The sequence below is a fragment of the Caenorhabditis briggsae genome (assembly GCF_000004555.2).
Source record: "Caenorhabditis briggsae complete genome, chrX, whole genome shotgun sequence".
Taxonomy (NCBI): Eukaryota; Metazoa; Nematoda; class Chromadorea; order Rhabditida; family Rhabditidae; genus Caenorhabditis; species Caenorhabditis briggsae.
In genome coordinates this window covers 6,514,612-6,539,387 of record NC_013491.2, presented here as the reverse complement: position 1 = coordinate 6,539,387, position 24,776 = coordinate 6,514,612, and the positions used below count along the sequence as shown (strand labels likewise).

General features: G+C 35.6%; 4 protein-coding genes across 4 annotated transcripts; 3 read left to right on the top strand and 1 right to left on the bottom strand.

Annotated features, from left to right (window-relative positions):
* Nucleotides 1-1,114: 1,114 nt before the first annotated feature.
* Cbr-slcf-1 lies at nt 1,115-4,126 on the top strand (the record flags this gene model as incomplete). The annotated part of the gene is made up of 9 exons (XM_045239287.1): nt 1,115-1,279; nt 2,267-2,372; nt 2,419-2,559; nt 2,618-2,769; nt 2,825-2,953; nt 2,995-3,110; nt 3,157-3,238; nt 3,619-3,742; nt 3,789-4,126. 9 exons carry the CDS (start codon nt 1,115-1,117, stop codon nt 4,124-4,126), a joined length of 1,353 nt encoding a protein of 450 aa, XP_045092695.1.
* A 2,601-nt stretch (nt 4,127-6,727) lies between these two features.
* Nucleotides 6,728-10,733, top strand: CBG04489 (the record flags this gene model as incomplete). The annotated part of the gene is made up of 13 exons (XM_002644084.2): nt 6,728-6,796; nt 6,840-6,936; nt 6,986-7,196; nt 7,244-7,404; nt 7,881-7,989; nt 8,038-8,185; nt 8,230-8,408; nt 8,456-8,582; nt 9,832-9,996; nt 10,044-10,227; nt 10,271-10,390; nt 10,432-10,535; nt 10,581-10,733. The coding sequence occupies 13 exons, from the start codon at nt 6,728-6,730 to the stop codon at nt 10,731-10,733; spliced, it is 1,827 nt and encodes a 608-aa protein (XP_002644130.2).
* Nucleotides 10,734-12,739: 2,006 nt separating this feature from the next.
* Nucleotides 12,740-16,601, bottom strand: CBG04490 (the record flags this gene model as incomplete). Its single annotated transcript, XM_045239286.1, has 16 exons — nt 12,740-12,980; nt 13,027-13,130; nt 13,175-13,522; nt 13,991-14,111; nt 14,161-14,266; nt 14,319-14,412; nt 14,463-14,508; nt 14,571-14,665; nt 15,225-15,368; nt 15,525-15,635; nt 15,685-15,811; nt 15,855-15,993; nt 16,052-16,121; nt 16,165-16,250; nt 16,295-16,376; nt 16,425-16,601. The coding sequence occupies 16 exons, from the start codon at nt 16,599-16,601 to the stop codon at nt 12,740-12,742; spliced, it is 2,091 nt and encodes a 696-aa protein (XP_045092694.1).
* A 2,467-nt stretch (nt 16,602-19,068) lies between these two features.
* CBG04491 lies at nt 19,069-23,875 on the top strand (the record flags this gene model as incomplete). The annotated part of the gene is made up of 9 exons (XM_002644086.1): nt 19,069-19,120; nt 19,253-19,320; nt 19,787-20,000; nt 20,057-20,152; nt 20,209-20,569; nt 21,328-21,446; nt 21,507-21,596; nt 23,597-23,667; nt 23,753-23,875. The coding sequence occupies 9 exons, from the start codon at nt 19,069-19,071 to the stop codon at nt 23,873-23,875; spliced, it is 1,194 nt and encodes a 397-aa protein (XP_002644132.1).
* Nucleotides 23,876-24,776: the final 901 nt, after the last annotated feature.

The following is a 24,776-nucleotide window of genomic DNA, read 5'->3' as shown; positions in this document are numbered from 1 at the left end:
GACACTCTCAATTTTTGGCATATTTCATGACTGTTTTCTTCATTTTCTTTCTTTTCCACCATCTCCATTTTTTTGAACAAACCCTAAACATAATAGACGCATTTTTCTGTTGATAGTGTTGTTTTAAAAGTGTCACCTAGCGTCGGGGAAAGTGTCAAAAACGTGATTTCAGGATAAGAAGAGGGTTATGGTTATCAGAGGAAAATGATCAATGTACGAGATGCTGTTCAGAGTAGAAACAAACCTAAGAGAAGGTTATTTAAAGGTATATCCTGTAATAGAAGAGCCTCCACGCTGTCTATTATGAACTCAATTGTCTCCGTTTCTGTAAAAGATATATAGTTCGTCAACTGATAAAATTATGGAAATATTTTGATAAATAATTAAACAGTTGACAACTTTTTTATATCTTTGGCAGGAACCGAGAAAAATAAACATAAAGTCCAAAGTTAGATCCCATTATGTTACAGGTTTTACGGTAAATGAAGTATTACGTTTTTTCTTTAAAATTTTAAAAACTACTTAATACTAAAATATGATAATATTATCAAAGTTCCAAAATAGAAAATTACCCGTTTTTTAGTACGGTGGCCTTTTCGTTTTTCATATCATCTCACAGATTACCTCGGAATTGAAATGGCAACTTTCCTTCTGTTTCAGCAGAAAAAAGCCTCTGACAAATTCTCTAGAGTCATCTTCTCATTTTTTTGTTTCTAGAGACACTGATAAGGAGAGGTTGATAGGGATGGTTTAGAGGTGTTTAGGAAAACTGAAAGAAAAGTGAGCACTGAGCAAAGCAATTAAACTTTTAGAAGGCAACGACGACATAAGATGAATAGACTGCGATTTCACGGTTTTAGTTGAGAGATTGATCAGCACTTTTCAACACGTTTTTGATGGAAGCGAAGGCGAGGGTAACGCCAAAAAAGTCATAAAGGTGAATATGCAAAGAAAGGGAAAAGCGGCTGATAAGAAACAGAGCGCCGTTGAAACTCATTTGCCTTTTCTCTTTTTCTGTTTGGGGCTGCAATTTCCTTTCCATTTTTCTTGTCTCTCTTGCTCCGCGAATCAACTGGTACGTACTCGTGCTCATCAGACCTTTTCTGCCTAAGAAATGGCTATTGAGCGAGCCGCCCGACCGAACGTTCGTCGAGCTCGGCCGCCCGGACAACGACGAGCGGTTGTGTTTGATGATACACCAAAGCCGTCGGAATGGCGGAATATTTGGGTGGCAATATTTGGATTCTATATTTTGTTCGCTGAAACTGGTGTTAGGCAGGTAACGCATTTTTTGGAGAAAATAGAAAATGTCACGTAAGAGCAAAAATGTCTGAAACTCCTGATGACACGCACTGTTTTGTTTAACGACATGATAGTTTTGTCACCTTTAAACTATGATGAATGTACTTTGTCTTTGCGATGTTGAAAAGTTACAGGAAAATTGAGATCAACAAAACCGTGTTTCTCAATTGACTTTTGGCCATTTTGAAAAGACTGGAGCTCGGCTGCCAAGTTTCCGATCCATTTGCAAAATTCAGAAGGTGTGAAACGAATTTATATTAACAACATTTGTATCACAGAATATTTTGCAAATTACTTGTTTTTCAGTTATTTGCCGATTTCTGAAAAACACAGTTTTTTTTAAGTTATTAATTCAAAGCGGACTGAAAAAATGTGTCTTACAGAAATCAGCAAATATCTGAAAAACTAGGAATGATAAAAAATTCTGGGAATGCAAAGTTTTCAATATAGGTCTGTTTTGCAACTTCAAAAGATTTCGAAATGGGGGAAAACCTGAGCGCCAGACCTTTGAAAATTGTGAAAACAGCCGAAAATCACCTCAAAATTACGTTTTTTGTATATCTTTTTGACTGGTATTGTCGAATCAAAAAAAGTGGGACCTGAGAATTTGAAAGGCGTAGCTTTGTTGATTTACGAAAAAGTGCGGCAAAAACGTAATCTTTCAGACTTTTGCCTCGTTCGAGCTACTTTCGCAATTAAGTTCGGTTTTTCAATGAAAAACAGATTCTAGAGATGCTAGCGATCATTTTCATACCAAGAAATCTAAATTTTGTCCAGAAAATCTCACTGAATTCACAGAAATAAGTTTCGTTTACTACTGTAGTGATTTTGAGGCAAGGCCTCAAAAATTGACCGGGAACCCCCCGCGAAATTTTCCAGGTCCCACTTCTTTAATTTGACAATAGTGTAGGTGAGATTTTCAAAAATTAATTATTTTAGTGATAAGCAATTCAACAGTTTTCAGGTCATGAATGGATTCGTCGAGCCTGTCATTAAAACCTACAATTGTACAAAAGATGAAGCAGACACTGCGGTTTTAGTGGTTCCCATGGCCTCTAGCTTGATATTGGGTACCCCAAGAGATTTCATCACCACGAATCAAGAAAAAAATTTCAGGACCATTCTGCTCAATTTTCTATCAACGAACGGGGGCTCGGATCAGTATTTTCGTAGGAGCAGTGTTGACTGGAGGAAGTTTTGTAGTTGGACCATTCTGCAATTCAATTTATCTTCTTATGTTGGCAACGTTTGGAATAGGTGAGTTTAAACATTTGAAAATTTGATTTTTGGTTTTCAAAATGGAATTGAAACTCAGGAATTGGCTGCGGTTTAATGAGAAATTCCATCATTTCGATTCAATGTGAATATTTCAAAAAGAAACGAAACACAGTGATGGCGGCGATTTCCATCGGACCGGGACTTGGTATTTTTATTCTTCCACGGACGTTGAAATGGATTATGGTCAAAGTGAGATCTACAATGTTTTGTAAAAATTTCTAGGAATTCAATTTCTAAATTTTAGTACGACAGTTGGGGACCGGCTTGGTGGTTCTTGTCACTTTTCTATGTGGTCTCTGCGATCATGGGTTTGTTCATCTCCAAACAACCGTCAGAGCAAACTAGCAGTTTTTCAATGGGCTCTGCTATCAAAGTATGTTTTTTTTCAGTTAAAAAATTACACCAAAATTTCAGGTCTGCAAAAAAGTGGAGTTCGATCTTCATCTCATTGCTTGCTTTTTCGCCTCGTCAGTCACTTTTATCTATCTAGCGAATATTCTGATTCTCATGGAGTCGGAAAATATTGAAGAGTAAGATTTGGGAATTTTGAATGGTTTGAAAAAAAGCATTTTTCAGCAAAGAAGGAATTTATGGGTTCCAAGGGTTGGCGAGTATCGTTGGAAAATTTGTGCTCACTTTTGTTATGAGCTTGAATCGAGTGGGTTTTTTTTGAAAACTTTGTGTTTTTAAGTAATTGAAATAACGGAAAACAACCCTAACTTTTTTTTTTGAATCCGTCGCCGTTTTTTTAGTTTTCCATCAAATTTAAGATTAACCTATATATATATATACTTTAAGCTGATTTATCTCGATTCCTCCAAAAGTTATCAGAAGAATTTCAAATGACAAAATATTTATCATATTATCCCAAACACTTTATTAGTTGACAGCTTATTGATATCTCTCATTAGAACCAATATAAATGAGCTCAATGTGCACGCAAAGGTTCAAAGCATTTACGAAAACTGTAGGTGGTACAGTTCCAACAAAAATATAGCTATTTTCAATTTTGCTCTTTTCTAATTTTGCACTTTCCAGGTTCACAATGGTATCATAATGATTATCAGTTACGTCATTGCTCAGTTATCCTTATCGTCTGCCGCCTTCTGCTACAAATTCTGGCAGTTTAGAATTCAAAATGCGTTTGCTGGTATTGGTATAGGTAGGTATCACGTTTTTTCAAGTTTTTTCTAGAATTACACTTTCAGGACTCTATCAAGCCTGTCTTGCTCCATTCTTAGTTGCCATTGTTGGCCCATCCCAGCTCGCCTACGCTCTTGGATTCACAAATCTGATAAACGGTGTTTCTATCATTTCTGGAGTTTGGATTTCTGGATTTGCAAGTAAAGGAACGACAGGAGAAGAAGCTCGTAGCGCATTTTTCGTGTCTATCTGGCTTGGAATCGCTGCGATTGTGATGTCGGCGGTGACATCGTTCCTGCTGATGGCACGCGAGAAACATAAGAGGAAGCCGTCGATGAAACAGATGAAGCACTCATCCGAACTAAATGCTCTTACCAATATCACTTCTGTCGAAAACTCATAATCCACTTATGCGGTGGCCTTCTGTCTATCTTATCTGTGTTTCCAGATCACCACGTCACGAGTGGCTCTCTCTCTCTCATACAGTTTTCTCTTATCAATCGATGACGATTGTTAGAGAGGGGAGAGCACTCGTTCAAAGTTGAAAAGTCGGTGAAAACACTGCTTGACGCACATAGTCCATTTTCTCTCTCCTGATAATGCCCCGTCAATTTCTATGTACAAAAAAAAAGGGAAAACGTGATGTCGATGTTTTGGAGGGAATTCAAAAAATTTAAATACCGGAAGTAATTCCAGGTGCATACACAGTCCAGCATGCACAAGTCATAATGTAATATTTGGGTAAATTTAGTCATGTGTTTTGTTATCTATAATGAGTTTGAGACAAAAGACTAGCCTGATGACTGTGTGTATGTGTGTCCCATTGTCATTCTCCACTCATCCTCATTACGTTTTACCTGAATCCCTTCTTATTAGAGTATTTTTACCTTGTTTTTCTCCATTTTCCCCCTTCAAACTAATAGACCAAACATGATAAGCCATAATCAGCTCCCTCCCAAAAAAACGTTACTGTTAATTACCCTTGTTTGTCATCCCAAACTTTCGCACTCATTCCAAATTTATTTTGACATTTTAAAATTATGTCTTTCTCATTACCATTCCTATCTTATCATTAGTGTTTTTTTCTGTGTTCTTCTGATCTCAAATGATGTGCATTGAGAAATAAAGTTATTGATTGATCCCAGAAGGGCAGCGAGAGGTAGAAAGAGGTCAAGTGATAAGACAAGGGTTTGCGAGTTACTGAGTAGCAAGAAAGTATGTACTTGTTCGGGGAGTTTCGACGGGGAAAGTTCAAAATATTAAGTCTAAAACTTCATTAGAGCCAATAATTGTGCCACCACTTTTCTGTAGCTGGTAACAAAAAAATAATTAGCCTTTCTCTAATTTTTATGTCTTCGTTTACTCCATAATATCCAATTTGACGTCCGACTCCGGCCAAAAGCTTCTCTTGTATCAAAACTTGGAACACCAAAAGCAGGTGACTTTGAGAAAAAGGCAATAGACTAAAAAAATAGAGATTTTCAACAAAAAAAAAAACAAAAAATCAATGCAAAGTTCTCAATCTAAATCTGTTTTACAACCTCCAACATTTTTTCGTAATTGGAAGCTTGAAGACGAGCTCCAAAGTTCTGAAAATGGTTGAACTGGCCGGAAACCAACTGAAAAATTTGCTTTTGTATATCTTCCACAAGACAACAAAGGATGAAATTTAAAAAACCAGAATATTTTTGAAAAATCGCTTCAAAAAGCAAAAGTCGCAGTTTTCGTTCATTTCTGAAAACTATGAAAATGGTTTTAGACTCTTTTTTCAAAATCCCGCCTAACTGAAAATTTTGGGACACCTCTAGAAAAAAATTGAGCTAGTTTTTTCAGTTTTTTTTTTCAGTAATTGAAAAAATATTCCGAACTTACTCAAAAATTTCAGAAGTGAGCGAGAGCATTTTTTTAGCTTAAAAAATCTTTAAGTTTTATTTTTTTAGCTTAAAAAAATCTTTAAAATCTGAAAATTTCGGAAAAATCTGAAAATTAAAAATCTGAAAATTTTAAAGTTTTCCTAACTTTTTCACATCTTTTGTTGGTTTTTATGTGAATCTACATGCATTTCTACATATTTCAAATCGATAAAACTATTGTTCAAAGTCCTCTTCTCATACACAGGTAAAATACGAACGGATCCGTTACACACGCTTCGCATTCGCGCGAGGCTGAAATAGGAACCGCATACGGACCGCACGCGAACCTTTTTCAGTAAATAACAGTACATTATTCGGATTGATCCGTATCCTGTCCGTTCGCGAGCTCCGTATCCGATCCGATTGCGAATCATGACCAAACGGATCCGTTTGCGAACTCAATAAAACCTTTGATCCGTTTGGTCATGATTCGCAATCGGATCGGATACGGAGCTCGCGAACGGACAGGATACGGATCAATCCGAATAATGTACTGCTATTTACTAAAAACGGTTCGCGTACGGTCCGTATGCGGTTCCTATTTCAACCGCGCGCGAACGCGGAGCGTCCGTAACGGATTGATCGCGAATCACCTGTGTAAATCTTCCAGTTTTTTCCTGATTTTTCAACTTCTTAAAAAAAAAATTTTTTTTGTTCCAATTTTTGAAAATCATAAAATAACATAAACCAAATCATTTGAAGCTTTTATGACGCTTAACTCAAACAAACATTCATTTTACTTCTTTCTTCGCTTTGTTTTGTTTTTTCTAACCACTTTCACTTTCAATTCAAAAGTCTCAAAAACCTAAAATTTAACCTGATTTCGAAATGATGAAAATCATGAGATTCTAAACTTGGCATCATGTGAAACTGAACCATTCAAAAAAATCATAATAACCCGGAGTTTGTTGATAGAGTGACACTGTACTCTTAACACAAAAATTTTCGAGGTTGATTGAATTCGAAAATTTGTCTTGATAAGCTTGTCGGCGGTGACTCTTCACCTCTTCACCGCGTATTTTAACCATTAACCGTTTTGAATTTTAACTACATTCGTTTCAGATTGAGCACTTATTGTTTTGTTGTTGAAGATGTTCGGCTATGTTGTTGTTAACGAACAAAACTCCATTGTTTTTCTGGACGGAAATGACGAATTTAAGGTTGGTGTCTTGTTTTTTCAGAAGAATATTTTCAAAGTTTCAGGCGAATTTCCAAAGTTTGGTCCATTCGGAAATTACTAGTAGGAAGGCAGAGCTCGATTCTGTATCCAGCGGTGTCGGCAGCTCCACATGTACAGAAGGTAACGCTATAATGAAGAATAAATATTCCAAAAAAAAAGTGATTTTCAGAGCCAGAATCGTCTATGGTGTCTTCAAAGAAACCCAACAACGTTGTCTTTGATTCTTCTGAAATTTCACACATCCTGTTACCCCTTATTCTACTATACAGGTCTACAAGCGAGAAGACAAAAGATCCCATAGACCAAATATCATCGCCACTTGGCACGATATCGATTTCAAAATTCTATCACAACTATCTGGTCTTGGTGTTTGCCAATGAGTGAGTTATCGTAAAATGTTTTATGACCAATTCAAAAAACATTTTAGTGATTGTAAACGGCTAGAAGTATCTCAGACAATCGAACACACAATTGCGACACTATTCGGACCACTGATAGCATTTTGTAATACCGATCTCACAACTGTGAAAAAGCCAAAAGAGCATTTAGTGGAGGCGCTAAGCAGGAAACTGGTTATGAGTTCCAAGTGTGAGTTTTTGAGTTGTCCTCAAGGTCCTACAGTAATGGTCAGAAAGATATTTGTATAGAGACGGTTTTCAGTTTATTTTCAGCCGTTTTGATTATTTGCAGCTTGGCTGTTACGTTTCTGATAACTTTAAAAGTTTTGAAACCAGACGTAAAACAGACTCAGATTGAAAACTTTTCATTCGCAGAATTTATTTTTAATTTTTGAGCTGTTTGTCGATTTCTGAAGACACAACTACTTTTGGACCATTTTGTTACTGCAAACTTGAAAAAAGGTGTTTTTCAGAAATCGGGAAATAGTTGAAAAGAAAAACTAGGAATTTTCCAAAAGTTTTGTAAATGCAAAGTGATCAATCTAGAAATATTTTACACTCTCCGAAATTTTCGAAGAATGGTCAAAATGACGGAAAATCAACTGCAAGTGATTTTTTGTAAATCTTATTGACCTGTGCTGTAATTCTAAAAATTGAATATTACAGCTTATGTTGACATTCGACGCAAGTTGTTCTACTCTGAAAAAATTTCTAAACTCAAAGAAACATTTCAAAAGATTTCTTCGCAATTAAATGTATTTGTTGGCAATAACAGGTAGAAAATTTCAATTGGCTTTTTCAAATGTTCAATTTTCCATTCCAGATGCCTTCTTTTATGTCATGGAGACGTCATAGCTACGTACAACTCTGTCGAAGGGAATGACGACGTGCTCCGAGGCTTAAACACAAATGACTTGCTAAATATAGTGTCAAATACTACCAAATGTGATGCAACCAGTCAAATCGAGCAGGTTTTCAAATAGTTTGTGCCTCTATCTATGTTCTCTGTTTTCAGTTCTGGCTCCGATCAACGACGGGCTTGATACCGTATTATGTGAATGTTATCAGTGCGAGTGTTTTCAAAAATACGACATTAGTATGTCTAGTGGAATCGTCGGAAAACACTCTGATCAGATATTTGTATCTTTTCTCAAAACAACTCGACCAGCTGAGAGTGAGCAAGGACTTGAATAAGTGAGACAAAGGGAAAAAATGATTTTAGAAATGCAAAACCTTTTCAGAGATCTCAAAGAAGTTCGAAAAACAATGAACGATATCCACATTCTGCTTTTGAATCGTAAGCCGCTCCCCGAGACGTATTGTGCAGCCTTCATGAGAAATCCCTCAAGGGCGTCTTCGTTTTTCAAGGTTGGTAAAAAATAGGCACGTGAATAGGAGAAAAAAGGTCATTACTGATAAAAATGACGTTGACTTAAAATGAAACCGTGGGCTTATTGAATGGCCGGAAGGAAATGGAAATGTTAGAGGAGGGGATAAAGGTGAATTTTTTAAGTTTTATTTTTTTTTGAAGTTAGGGTGTGCATTTTGACGTGACGGTGAACAGTGATTAGTAATTAGTTTATGAATCGTATTGTTTAGCGGCCTCATCTTGCGCCAAGTTTTTCAAAATGGTATTTTCGAAGTTTTCCGGAATCTAGAAAATTACGAGTTTCAACATTTCGGAATTTCGAAATATTCCGATTTCCCATATTTCGGGGTTTTGGAATCTATTTGTAATTTCAGAATCTTCAGAAAATTCCGATTTTGAAATATTGAAATTCCTCACCACGAAACCCCAAAAGTTTGTGAAAAATCGACAAACAGAATCCGAGAACGCAAAATTAAGAAATAATTAGCGCTTGACTCATGCATAGAATTTTTTGCGTGCGCCTATGAAAAACCATAACTCAATATGCAAAAAAATCTGAACATGGGCAAACTGAAACATTTCGATCGTAATTTCATTTTTAAAGTAGTCAGAATTTTCGGAATTTGTTGAGATTTTGAGTTCCTCTCCGAGTGTCATTGATCTTGAGCCACCGTAATTCAGTATATACAGTTACCGTCAATACGGTAAACAAAAACGTATTTTTCAGTTGATTTTCGGCGTTTTCAGGAGTCCAAAGTTCGTTTGTCAAGTTTCCGACCACTTTGAAATTTTGTAGGGTGTAAAACATACCTAGATTGAAAATTATGCATTTGCGATTTCTAGAAGACACTTTTCACGTTTTTCATACAAAATGGGCCCAGAAAGGTGTTTTTCAGAAATCTGCAATTAGCTGAAAAACTATTTGCTGTCAAAAATTTTTCAAATGCGAAGATTTCAATCTAGGTTTGATTCACACCCTCCAAAATTTTCAAAGTGATCGGGAAGGCCGAAAATCAAATAAAAATAGGTTTTCGGTATTATTGTCCGGTGCTCCATTGTTTACTTTGCGTTCCCGAAGCCAACGTAATATTACTTATGCAATTTCAATTTCTCGAAGGGCGGATATGAACGAAATTTCGTGGAATTTTTTTTTTCATTTCCCCTCGTTTGAAAATAATGGGAAAAAACATTGACTCTAAACCTTACTGACAGCTACGTGGTATCAAGTCAATAAAAGTAAATTTTCAGTCTATCTGGAATCAAATCGAATCAGAAGTGCTTCACATAAACCGAGACTCCGCAACACCAAAACCAAGATCAGACTCTCGATTTTCGATCAGCTCATGGAGAAGTGCACTTTCCACAATCTCTATCAACTCTTCAGTATTCACGAAAGTGACCATGGATGAAAAGGTAGATCTCATTTTTTGTGAAACCAAGTACATTTTCCAAATTTTTAGATAATGACCCAAAAAATGGACATTCTTCTCTCCTATGGAAAAAAACAAATCAACTCATTGATTCAAGAGCTGTGTTCCATAAGCATAGTAAATGCTCGAATATCAACACTTCCCCTATTCAATCAGTGTTTGGAGAAAATCGTGAAACCTAATTCGATTAAACTCGTAGAATCGCTAGAAATAGGTTGGTGGCAAAATTAGTGAAGTGGCATTTTCAAATATTTCAGGTTCCAAAGATCAAGAGCAAAAGTTAGCAAAGTTTCTAAAGCCATCCGAATTTTTCTTAGAGATGTACGCGTATAGAATTCAATTTGACGATGTACAAAAGGAAATAACCTATATCGCAGGTTAGTGACAAGTCCCTTAAATTCCAATAATTGATATTTAGAAGAGTACAAAAACGATATCAACTGGGTACGACAACTAAAAAATTCCAATCGATTCAGTTGTGACTTCATCGGAAATTCTGGAAGGAAATTTATGATCTATCACGTAAGAGACTTTTTGTTACATGTAGAATTCAAAATTATATTTCAGTTTACACAACCGGGTTCAAGTCAGAAAGATGGGTCTCCAGAAGTTCGATCTAGTATCAAAATGACGGCGATTTTCCCAGAGTTTATGAACAAGAATTTGGCAGACAAGCAGACTAAAAAGTTGTTGGAATGTGTTCTTAAACAGTTGAAATAAATTTTTCGTTCATTTTTGTTGCAGTTTGCGCGTCACATAATTACAGAAATATCAAAATTTTGAAATAATACAAAACAATGAGATTCGAATATGAGGAATTAACAACAGATGTAGTATAATATTCAAAACTGAATTCTCAGTTGATTACCGGTCATTTTGACTATTTTCAGGTGTCTGGAGGTCGACTGTCATGTTTCTGATCATAAAAAGAAAACATTTTTTGAAAATTTCTAATTTTTAAGCTATTCACCGATGTCTGAAAGACACTCATTTTTCAAATGATTTTTGACCCTTTTTTACTTAAAACGTGAAACATTGGTATCCTTTGGTAATTGGGAAATAGCTAAAAAAGTAGAAATTTTTTTCATATTCTGTGAATGCAAAGTGATCGGAAATTTGACAGCCAACCTCTAGATTCCTGAAAATGGCCAATAACTTAGAAATATTTTATATATAAGAACAAAAATGGTTCAAATTTCTGTAATTCGTCACAGAAAATACTAAACTACTGATAAATGTCATAATCGATGTGTTTTTGTCCAGAAATACTTTATTTCAAGGCAATCATGAAAAATATGGTTTTAATTACATTATTTTTGTTGATTTTCAATTTTGCGAAAAGTTACGTGATGCACAGAAATTGAAGGCTTCGAATTCTGGAAATTTGGAAATTTTACGTGATTCACAGAAATTGAACGTTTCAATTTCTGGGATTTTTCACAGAACTCGAACGGTTAGAGTTCTGGGATTTTGGTAATTCACGTGATTCACAGAACTCGAAGCTTTCAATTTCTGGGGTTAGCATGGGGGGGGGGGGGTAGGGATTCAAGAAGGGTCGTGACAAAGCAAAATGAATATTAGGAAACTATCGTTGAACTTGTTGTTTTCCATAAAACGGATCCTTCGAGCTTGAAGATATTTGTTTTCCATGGGAGCTCTATGTTGGCTGAAAAACAAGTTGAAAATTCTGAATCGTATTGGGAGGGTTGAAGTAAAAAATTTTTATTCCAAACTTACTATTGTCACATACAGTACTTTAGGATGAAATTGGTTGAGATGGTGGAAAAATGTTGTTCAAAAGCTATAAAAGATTCCACTTAAAGTTTTGAAAAACTGGCAACACTGATTTTTAATGCTTTTACCGTCGAAAAAAACTGAAAAACTGAACGTCGAAGAAAACTCAGTTTTCTTCGACAGAAAATCAATAAAAATCAGTGTCGCCAATTTTTCAAAACGTTTTCAAATTTTCAAAACATCACGTGGAATCTTTTATAGCTTATGAACAAAAATTTTCCACTATCTCTATCAATTTCATTTAAAAGTACTGTATGTGACAAAGGTAAGTTTTAAGGTTTGTATTTATATTTTTACTTCAACCCTTCCAATACGATTTAGAATTTTCAACTTGTTTTTTAGCCAACATAGAGCTCCCATGGAAAACAATTATCTTCAAGCTCGAAGGATCCGTTTTATGGAAAACAAAAAGTCCAACGATAGTTTCCTAATTTTCATTTTGCTTTGTCACGACCCTCCTTGAATCCCTACCCCCCCCCCCATGCTTTTCCAGAATCTCAGAAATTGAAAGCTAACCGTTCGAGTTCTGTGAAAAATCCCAGAAATTGAAACGTTCAATTTCTGTGAATCACGTAAATTTTCCAAATTCCCAGAATTCGAAGCCTTGAATTTCTGTGCATCAAGTGTTCTTTTTTATCACCGAATAAATATATATTTGTGTATCGAAAAAATTCTATTACAAGTACAGGAAATACTACTCGAAAAGGCTTTACAGTTTTTTATGTAAATTTGAACTTTTTTTTTCGCTCCGCAAAGAAAATGCGAACTGAAACTTCACAGCAATTTTGGAAATCGAAGTGATTTGGGATAAAAATAGAAAATTCTGAAAATCGCTCCTTCTTATATATTTTATTGAACGGTACTGTATGCATAATTGCAGAAATAGCACATTTCCAAATTAAAAATTGATGAGATCTCAAAATAAAAAAAAATCACATGATGGGACTGAAAAGAGAGCTATCCAGCTCTTTATACGGGTCTGCATTATTCGGCTTAGTCTCTTCCCATTCCGTCCAAATATTCTTACTACCTTCCTTGATCAACTTAGTTTTGAGATTCAGAAGTTTTGTGTCGTCTATTTCTTTCAACGCAGTTTCCAGCTGACTTTCACACTTTACAATATTGATACGGTGTTCCCGGTCCACTTTTATACAGTCTCTTATTATTTCGTATCTGAAATTGGCTTAATTGACTTCTTTAACTATTTTCTATTGCTTACATATTGTCGGGACAGTGCATTGGCTTAGAAAAATTGCCTGGAACAATTGGTTTAGTGAATTGGAACATTTCCAACAACAAAAGTCCGAAGCAGTAGACATCCGACTGAAAAAATATATTTTTTAAAAACGTGCGGCTATTTTTCATACCGAATAATAAAATGCCCCATCCTCACACTCTGCTGGATACATTGTAGGAATAGTTTTGTTTTTCATTGCGAAATGATTATAAATCTTGCGAGCAACACTTCGTTTCCCGATTTCTCCTTTTCTAGAACGTTCAAAATCGGTTAGCTTGCAAATCAGATTGTCAGTGATCAACACGTTTCGCATAGCCACATCTCGATGGGTGAACTGGAAAATGTAGATTTTTTTTTTGAATTTTTTCAAAAATCCACTTACTCCTTTCCCCTTCAAGTACTCCAACGCACGTGCTACCTGCCATCCAATAGATATCATATCGAATAGTGTAATTTTCAATTCCTTTCCTGATTTGTCCTAAAAATAGTGACTAAAGTACCGGCCAATAAGATATGCAAAAGTTTTTTTTTCAAGTCATTTGATTTGAGACCATTTTGATTATTTTCAGGAGCCTGGAGATCAACCGTCAAGTTTTCGATTGTTTTGAAACTTTTAGATCCTGTAAGACAGACCTAAATTGAAAACAAATCCTAGTTTTTTTCAGCAATTGGTCGATTTGTGATACAAAGGAGCTTTTTTTCACATTCTCAGTACAACAATGGGCCTAAACAGGGTGTTTTTCAGAAATCAGCGAATAGCTAAAAACTAGAAATTTGCAAAAATTTATGTCATTGCAAAGTTTTCAATTTAGACCTATTTTACACCATACACAGTTTGTAAAGTGATTGGAAACTGGACAGCCGAGCTCCAGGCTCCTAAAAATGGTCAAAGGACCAAAAATCAGCTGAAAAAATACATTTTGTATATCTTATTGAGCTTCCTCACCTTGCCATGGAACTTTTCCTCAATCAACGTGACTGGGAAAAACTGTTTGATATACTGCTCAAGGCATGTGTTTGGATAGTACGGTAGCACCATGTTTTTTATTCGTTTTTTGAAAAATCTGCTGAAAATTATACTAGTTGGATGCGGAGATAATTTATCAAACGACTCACCCATTGCTATCCAGACGAACATATCCCAATGGATCGATTATGTTCACGTGCCGCAAATTTTTCAGTATCATCAACTCCTTTTCACATTGAGACGCATTCTTAGAGCCTGGAAAGTGTGTTCCAGCAAAATTAAACATAACTAATATCTGAAAACTTACATTTTATAACAACCTTTCTTCCATTGGGCTTGTATGAGGTCAAGAGAATTTTCGAGGAGTGTCCCTCTGCAATTTTCTCCAAATCTCGTACGTCCTGAAATTCGATATGGTGTTGATCTCGAGTTTTGATTTTAAAAAACTCACTTTTGATATCAATAAATCTTCATCGCTGAATTTGCCTTGAACTTTTCTGAAAAGAAAATTTTTTTTGACGATTTATCAATATTAAAATTTTAGAAATAATATACGAACCTTTTCTTTTCATTCCATCTAGCGAACAGATTCAATAAGTAAATCAGCAAGGTGCCAATCGCACCAAATCCAAGCACAATAAATATTGTAAGGGTCTGCAAGATCCTTATTACTCGGTTTCCCATGTAATCGGTTCTATTGTTTCTAGTCTGATTCCTTAGCGCCACGACGTGCCTTTCTCTCTGAACTTTGCCCCAAGAGTCATGAAATACCATTCTTACATGTGACATATTGGCTCTAAGAGATCAAGATAGAGATTCCCAATCCTCCAGTCCCTCTACAGTCTCTAAACCCTGAATCATCCCGAATTCCAATGACGATTCCCATCGCCCCCACGGCTGCAGAAGCTCTAGGCAGCGGCTCTCCAAGATCTACACCATCTCTTATTAAATTCCTCGTTTTCCATTATCTATTTGTCAGCATTTCTGTAACCCCGCCCCAAATTCCATTTATTCCCCGTTTGTATATAAGCCCATTCATGTAACCCTAAAGTCACGTTTACACCTTATTCTTTTGTACAGGGCACAAGTCACCCTTTTCCCCTAAACCAAACCTAAGATTAGAGAATAAACCTATTTCATATCCATGAACTCTTATTATATGTTAGCTGAAAATTTTCGAGATATGATTTTTTTCAGTTCAAAATTCTCTTACCACTTCGTGCTCTCCGTTTCTGTCGAATGCAATTGCTTCAATTTCACCATTTTTCAAAAACACACAACTGAATGAATTCAAATCGGATGGATGTCTGATTTGAGAAATTGGGAAATGAATGTAGCCTTTACGGTCGGTGGAGGGCTGAAAGATAAACTAGTCTCATTTTTTCGCGGTTTTCACATTTGTTTTTCAATGTTTCTCTGTTTTTCAAAATTTTTTGATGCAAATATTTCGAAACTTTGAGAGCCAGAAAGTTCCGAGATTCCGAGAATCAAAACATCCCTGATAAGTCATTACCTGGGAACACTCTTCCTTATATGGACAGGCGATGATTACTCTGGTATTATTGTCTTTTAGGAAGTCTTCATTTGCATTGCAATAAATTGATATTAAAGTTTGGAATTTGTGCTGGAATTTTTTTTCGATTCATTCGGATTTTACTTTGAAATAAACTCACCGTTTGCATTTGAAACCCATCGACTTCCGCAGAACCTGGATAATTAAAACTAATCATTTCGTTTTCATACTCGCATTGATAAAAACTTTTCGAAGAGTGTTGGTTTCTATCCAGAATAAATCCCAAACTGCAAAGTTGGTTTTTTCTGCTGCATGACAATAGTTACTCACAATGGACTATAAGCAGTTTCCAGATTTTCTCCATTCTTTTTTAATTTCACATTTTTTGTATACGCACCACCCAGGCATCTCAGCTGAAGAGTAGAGTTTGTCTCAATCATTTCGGCATTTTTGAAAAATGTATTGCTTTCTGAAAAATGCAAACTAGGAAAATAGTTTTAAAATAGATTTTCGATTTTGTTTCTCACCTTGTACAAATATGTGAAACTTGAGAAATTCGCCGGTTGGTTGAATGCATTTCAAAGAACTATGCTCACTCTGAAAATGTTTCTAATAACAAATATTTGGAAGTATTTCAAACCCGAATCTGAACATTGGTATCAGATGAATCTGTGGTAAGATGAGAGGATGGTGACCCATTGTTGTAGTAGATCACGCATTTGATATCTAAAAACATTCGAAATGCTGACGAAAATCGATAAAATTCAAACCGCGGTCACATGCTCTGGTAAATTTCAGCTCTAATTTGTCGTTCACCTCGGAATTCAGATAGTTTTCTCCATTTTCTGTTTTCTAGAAACTTTGAATTAAATGTGATTTTTTTTACAGATTGACTCTCACATTCAATGAAACTGGAATGTGTTTTAGTCGAATCACAATGCACCTTTCTGGGGGCAACTTGAACTTTGTGTCATTAGAAAAACTAGCAGCAAGCTTTTTAAAGACGTTCGCATTGACTTCAGGAAAAATACAAAAGAAACAAAAAAATATAAATACTAAATTATTGTATCTTCTCATAGCAGGAAATGGTAGAAACTGGTGAGAGTAGACGGAGCAGCAGAATGTGATAAAAAAGTATTTACCAATGAGACATGATAAGGAAACGTGTGTGTTGCGAAAAAGAGTAGATGTTTGTGGGATGCTTAAAGAGTGTCTTTCATGATGTGATACGCATTCCATTTGTATCAGTATTGATATTTAAGTAAACTTGAGGAATTACTCTTTTTGATTGTCCGGTAATATAGGGTGGGGTCAATGAAGCCAAAGTTTTCAGATTTTATTTAGAAAAAGATAGTTTCGTCTAATATTTTTTCTACAGAAATCATCATCATGATAAACAAAAGGAGTGGGGTTTCTTTTTTCATTTTTTATGCCGTCCCTTTTCCCCAGAGGAAAAATTTGTAAGACCTTATTTGGTCTGCCTGAAAATCTGACAGATGTCAATCATAATTGGTTTCTCTAGAAACTCAAATATATGAAATAAAGTTTTTCGCATACTTGTAAAATTCCGGGCCGGCCCGCCAAAGCCCGGGCCTGAGGAAATTTTCAATGCCCGGTATCAATAACTCTGTATTTTTGAGCCAAATGTTGAGCTCTCAATATAATTTTCTCCCTTATGTGATTTTTTTTCGATTAAAAAAAATTTTTTTCGAGTTTTTTAAAATATTTTTGATAGAACAGACAAACAATCCAAAAAGCACAAAAAAATGGAAAATTGTATTGAGAGCTCAAAATTCAGTTCAAAATGACAAAATTTTTGCTACCGGGTCTCGAAATTTTCCTCAGACCCGGCCCGGAATTTTACAAGTATGGTTTTTCCCAAAAATAAATGCTTTGATAAAAATTTGCACTTTGAGCTCAATAATCTCGATTCCACGGAAATATCAAAAATGTGTCAACTGATATAATCTTTGTGATACCACAAAAGTTATTTCATCCGTTGACAGATTCTTGACAGTTCTTATAGGAACCGAGATAATTGAGCTTAAAAGCAAGTAGTGAGCGGTCAGCTCAGGCTAAGCTTGATTTGGCAGTGTTTCATTGAAGTAAAAACAGTATTTTTCTAATAGTCCTTCACAAAACGCTTTCAAAAAAGTAAAACAAAAAGGAGCAATCGAGTTTTGAAATAACGCATGATTTAAATTCATTTTTTGTTGTAGTTGGTAATTTTTTTGAAGCCAGTTCTTTGAATTCCAGAATCCTAGAAAGTCTCGGTTTTTCATCAACCGATTATTCTTCTCAGGAGACTTTGACCCACATTATAATGAAATTCAATTGAGCAATAAAAATTTAAACATTTCCAAATTTTTATGAGCAATATTTTCCAGACGTTAAACAAAGAATGACACCTCGTTAAAAAAATTTGAACTAAACTACATATTTTGGTCAAATGATACTTTGAACTGGGAAATTTTTCGGGTTTAGTCAGTTATTTTGGTCCTTTGTTTTTTTTTTAAATTTATTTCGTGTTTCTGTTTTTAATAATTTCGAGAAACGTTCAATATTCAGTTTCTGAATTTTTTTGACATTTCATCATTGTCGATGTTTTGTTGTCCGATTACCAAACAAAAAATTCAGAGGATCAAAAAAAAATACATCATAATGTTCCAAAAATATTCTTGCTGTCATGGTGTTTAACGTAGTTATTCCAGTATTTTTACCTCAAGAAACAACATGATGAGAACACTTGACCAATAACATGATTGATGTTCTCGAGAAACTTCTGAAAACCCATTTGTTCTGAAATCTGTTTATTTTTGAAAAGATACAGAGTCACAACAGACGGCAAAATAAATAAAAACATTGTTGTTTATTGGATAGCTTTTTCATAACCACGTTCCAGTTTTTTCGAGAACTTTCATTCCAGAGCAGACTGATCATTTTCTAGTCTACTCACAGGTGATTGGTCATAAAAAAATGTTGTCTTCTTGTTTTATCGCTATTTATGGTTTATCAAATGGCCCACATCTGTCAATCAAACAGTAGTTAAGAAGAATTAATTCAATGCTACTTCATAAAATCGAAGTACACTTGGAGGATGATAACGGCATCTGCTTTGATAATCATGCGATAAACAGGTGACACGTTTTTTTACTGGCTCCGCCCACTAGCTCCCACCCCAAAATTTCTAGGTAGTAACGCCCCACTTTTTCCGCCGCTCCATTCATTCCGTTTCCCCTTTGTGCTGTGGCACAAATGTTATCTCTTCAATTTCTAGCCATCTTTATCTTTATTACGAGTATCTTGTTAGTATTGCTGAAAAGAAGTTGGGGTGAGTCTTTGATAGATCATACGTTTTTTGCAGTGGAGAGAGAGCGGTATTTTGATATCTCCCTCTCCCATCATCTCTTTTTTCACATACATCAGCTGGTTGAAATTCTTCGGCCTTCAGACAAAAAAAAAGATGACACATGAAACAAAGTACACAAAGACATTGATCTTGCCAGTGGTGTGATTCTATTCTCAAATCTATTTTCTCTTCAGGATGTATCCCAATGATTCTAGTTCGAATTTTGGAGGAAGTTCTTGGAGGACTAGTGGGTTGGAAAGGTCAAGAAGAGACATTTGGAAAACGAGCATCTGATAAGAAGACTTTTCTAACAGTAGATCATCTTAAGAATAGTGAGAACTAGAGAAGTATGATTCTAAAACAAAGCTGTTATTTTCAGAAAACTTTGAGAATTCATTCGAAGCCTCTACAGAGCTGATTGGTCTGGGAATTCAGTCGATTTTACAGGTTGGTGTGTGCATTGATATTTTCTGATAAGAGTTCAAGTTTCACAACTTCAAAGTTTCAATTTTAACCTCCGCTTAAAGAAAGGGAGATAAATGATTTTTGCGCCACCGTAGTTCAGCTTAAACGCGCATAATTCGGAGGGTACAACGATTCGGGGTACAAGGGGGTACTAAGTGATTTAAGGGTACAAACCTACAATTTGGGAGTACAAAGTTCAAAACTTGTCAGATATTTTGTGTCTCCGAATTTGAGATTTTGTGCCGCAAAATCGCTTTGTACTCCTATGACAGCAAAAATGTTATATTCTTTGAACTATTTGCCCAACTAGAAGCGGATTGGCAACTCCAACGTTTGGCCCACATGTTGAACTCCTCAAGGGGATGATATGAACGGAATTTCGAGAAAAAAACATTTTTTCATGACACCCACCTTTTAAATTTAAAAAAATTGAAATTATTTTTTCCAGGACGATCTGACCAGACCATTCCAAATTGAAGAAGAAGAAGCATCACTATTGCATTTTCCAAAAGAAACTCTAAACTTGCCATTTTACGTATTTGGTCTTGGTTTTCGATGGGGATTTTTATTCCCCATCCGTGTATGCTTTATGGTATTCTCCGTTTTGTTCCTGACGATTTCATCGGTGATATGTGTAATTTTAAATGCTGAAATGAAATATTGTGAGTTAGTTTCAAAAAATAATTTTATATTGGTTTTAAATATATTGATTTTCCAGTCCGGTATTGTGGAATCACATTTGCGAAACTCTTCAATCTTTCCACTGGCCTAATTGTCAATTTTCATGATAAGAAAAATCGTCCAAGAGTCCCAGGTGATTCCTTTCCTATCTCGATTCGGACAGTTTTGACAGTTTTATTGCTTTTCCAGGAGTGGCAGTCGCCAACCATCTTAGCGCCAACGATGTGATGACCATCTATTCTGGGTGTGATTATGATGGAGTGGGCTACACAATCACAGGCCAGTCCCATGGAGGATTCGTCAAATATTTGTATAAATATGGCGGCAAATTGACCCCTCTTCTTTTGGTGGATCGAGCATGTGATAAGAATCGAAACGCTCTACTTCAGGCGATTGTTGAGCATTCTAAGAAAACTGAAAAGGATACTTATCCAGTGCTTTTGTTCCCAGAAGGATATTGCTCAAACAACAAAGCAGTATTACAATTTAGGAAAGCGATTTTTAATGGGGAAACGGCAATTTATCCGATCGCGATGAAACAAAATTCCAGGTATGTTAAATCTTGGTTTTTTACATAGGTAATATACATGATTCCGATAGTTTCCGATAAAAATATTCCGAAAAATAATAACTTTTCAAAATTAAAATAACAACGACAGTGTATCGAATGAGAAGAAAAATTATTTTTTCAGTGGAAAACACCGTAAAACCTGTAATAGATTGGTTCATGCACTATCGTTTTTAAACTGAATTTTCTCGACTCCCTGACAAGATATCGAAAATGTGTCAACTGATAAAATGTTTGTGATATTATGATAAACAATTCACCAGTTTACAACTTTTTTGTACCTGCCACAGGAACGAAGATAATTTGGCTTAAATTTGAAAGTTAGGCAGCCCTACTATTACAAGTCTTACGGTAGTCAACTTCAAAGGCCTCAAAGTCAATTTAAGAGACTTTTGCAAAATTCAGAATATACTAGACATAAAATAACATCTTTTTTGCTGGAATGAAAGTTTTAACCAAAAAAAGTATTGAACATGCAAAAAATTAGCACTGAAATGCAATGTTGCAACTTAAAAACCGCGTATCTGGTTTTGTTAGATTTGTACAAAAAGTTACCCATCACAAAACTGAAGCTCTATATTTGTTCAGTACGCTCTGAAACTTTCAGTAAATTTGAAAAAAAATTTGGACAACTTTTCAGCCCTTTAGAGTGGACAACCTACCACTGAAAAATTCGAAATATGAAACACATTTTTGACCGATACTGTGAATGAAACCCCATTCAAGCCTAATGATTTCAGATTCGGTGACGCCTTCTGGGCCGAAGACACCTTCATTCCTTACCTCATCCGAATCATGACTTCCTGGTGTTCCATCATTGACATGTATTATTTGCCAGCCATGTACAAAGAGTCATCAGGTTAGTGTCATCTGACCATCTCCCTTCACTTCTCCTTTCAATCAGTTAATTAACTTTCAGAAAACGAAGAACAGTTTGCCAAACGTGTTCAGTGCGCGATTGCAGCGAAATTGTCAGTGGATGCGTTGCCATTTGATGGAAAGCTGAAAAGTGAAAAGGAACGAGAAAAGTACAAAGGAAAACTGCAAGCGTGTTTAGCAGAGAAATTGTAGGAGAAACTGTAGAAGAAACTGCATTGATGACAGCCCGAAGAGGAAACCACTTTATTCATTTTACGTGAATTGTTGTATTTGTATCTATACTAAATTGTAATAAACCATATTCTTGCCATTATTATGTCTGTATATTCCAGAAAATTCGCTTATCAGACTGTTTTGTTTTCAGCAGGTATCATAGTTTTTGGAATACGAAGCTTTTGAAAATTAATATAAGCAATTATTAGGTTGAGCGAAAAATCTTTGCAATTTTTCTTGGGCCGTCATATCTCAGCGTTGGTTTAACTTTTTATTATTCTGTTTTTTTTTCTACATTGTAGTACTAGTTGTGAATGTTTAAAAGTTTTACTAAAATTACCGACAGCGTCCATAATGACCGAGAATTTGCTCACAGACCACTATGCTTTCAGGAGTGCTTTTTTGTACGAGTTTCTCCAAGGTCACAAACGCAATGTAGGCTGTAGTAAATTGTGTACAGTGTTAGGCGAGAATTCTATGTCCTACACTACAATAAAGTTTTGGTTCAAAAGATTCTCCGAAGAGAACTACGATCTCGAAGATCCGGTATACCTTGTGTTGATCTCAACAAGGATATCTCTAGATCGCTGGAAGGTAAACCAAGAGTAACGTCACGCAAGCACTTAGCGAGTTTCAACCGTCCTCAAAAAACCATCATTGATCATATTCACGAACCTGGAAGAGTGCGAAGATTGGTCAACTCGTACTTCAAAATTTGAAAGTTTCGCAAAACCCATCGAGTTGCGACTTGGAACATTCTTGGGTTCCTATGGAACGTAGCACCAATTGAGTTGAGAATATTTTCACTGGGGACGAGTAGAAAAAGACGATGGGTCCCGGCCGAGGAAACCGCCGAAACGGACATCAAAGGAGAACTTCACAACGTTATGTTGTTCATTTGGTGGGACAGTGAAGGCGTTATCTTCAGAAGACTTTTTCTAGACAGCGTCACTACCAATGCGGGCTTCGGCTGCACTCAAATGGAAAAAGTGTTACAGGCTTATCGATTGAATTGTTCGAAAAATTACAGCTTGTTGATGATTGATGACATCGCAAGACCACCCACTACTTTGAAGACCCGTCAGAAGCTCCGGATGCTCAGAGTCAAGGTCTTCTGTCATCGACCGTATTCACTAGACCTTGCCCTAACTGAATAGCATTTAATCCGTTCCCTGAATAATCACCTTGGTAGGAAAAAGTTTCATGATAGGAAGGATGTCGAAATGTGGTTGGATGACGTTTTCACTTCCCAGTCTCCCGAGTTCTACGCTAATGAAATCACTCAACTCCTATCACGTTGGCAAGTAGTCATTAATACTATTGGTGAATAAATCACACATTGAAATTTGTTTTCTTTGAATAAATTTTGTTCCGAAAAAAAATCAAAAAATTACAAAGACTTTTCGCTCAACCTAACAGAACATCTTAGTGGAAGTATTAAATTATGCCTGGTGTTAATTAGCTTTTTTAAAAATATATTTAAAATGTGTTGTTTCAATTTCAAAATTTTCCTTATATTTTTGTTGTTATTGGAAAACACACAAACAGAAATTTGATGAGAAATTATTTTTTGCTCAAAAATTTGCTTAACTTGTTAATATTGATATATAGTCACGAATTTTGAAGGAGAATTTTTCTTTTTTTAAAGAAAATAGTGGAAAAAATTGGAGTTATATTGAAGGATTCCTGTAATAAGAAAACCTTTTGGATGTACCTCGAAACAATTTTAAAAGTTCAAATGTTTTTCAAAAATAGTTTTTTCGAATAAAGTACTGAACGAGATAATTGAGCTCAAAGTTCAATCTTTTTATTGGCGTTAAATTACCTTGTTAACTATTTAAAAGTGATTAGAAAAACACATTGACCTTGTTAAATTCTAAATTTGCCTTTATCCATATCAATTTATTCACCTTCCAGCTACTCTATCCATCCTATCCGTCATTATGATTTTTGCGACATTCCCATTTTTCTATGCCTATTTTGCTAAGGTAAAAATGGAACTTCTCCACGAGATGAAGACTTGTAAGGTGAGAGTACAGTAACCCATAATTTTCAAAGACGACTGATTCCCAGAATTCTGCTGTCAATGTGTTCAACTTTGTCAATGAAGTTGAATATTTCGAGCCGAAACGAGAGCGGCTTTTGGATATTTCGCAATGTCAAGCGAAACCGGAGAGAAGTTTTTTATTGGAGTGATGGAGTTCTTTTTTCATTTTACGCGTTATAAATAAATGATTGACAAATTTTGTTTCGTTGTTTCAAAAAGCTTATTTCAAAAAGATGTAGAAAAGCTTTTTTGAACTTTACTGCACACCAAACATTTCATTTTCTGACATATGGTTTCCTTGGAAACATGACATTTTGATTGAGATTGACAACATGGATTTCCACTTTTCACCACTTTTCAAACTCCATTCATATTCTCTGACTCCCAAAGATTGACATCAACTCTACGACACAAATATTGCATTCGCCTTCTTCGTCTTCTTATTTGTAAAGATTTCGGAGGGAAGATGCACCAAAGATAGATGTCTCAGTATGCAATAAAACGAATCTCATGGACCACACCCCCGGCGGCTCAACTTATTCGCGACAAAAAGTATATCTTGCTGCACATGTTCTTGAGACGGGATGATTTTTTTGGAATGTGGGAAAAAAAACATGGCCATCAGATGAGGCGATAATCTCCAATTGGGGATTTCGAGTCTCGAGAATTTATATAGTTTTTGGTTAGATGGATTTTTTGACAAGTACATGCTAAAGCACTTCCTTTTTTTTTTCTTCTGTCCATCCAATCTCATCTGAACATGACATTTTACATATATCTCATTTCTAAACCAATTTTCGTTTTCTTCTTTGAATAAAACTACTACAACACTTTTCTCTGTCTCACCTCCTTTTTAATCCTCCCCTCTCGGATTTCGAGAGCTCAGAGGCACGTGTCGTTAGAGACAACAATGGAAACAAGAAGGATCGTCTGTCGTTTTTCCGCCCTCCCGTTTTCGAAAAACGACCAGACCTTTCCTGTGTTGGTACATGAGAAGGAGCGTGTTACTGCCCCATTTTCTAAACTCTGTCCCCAATTTTTCTCCTTCCC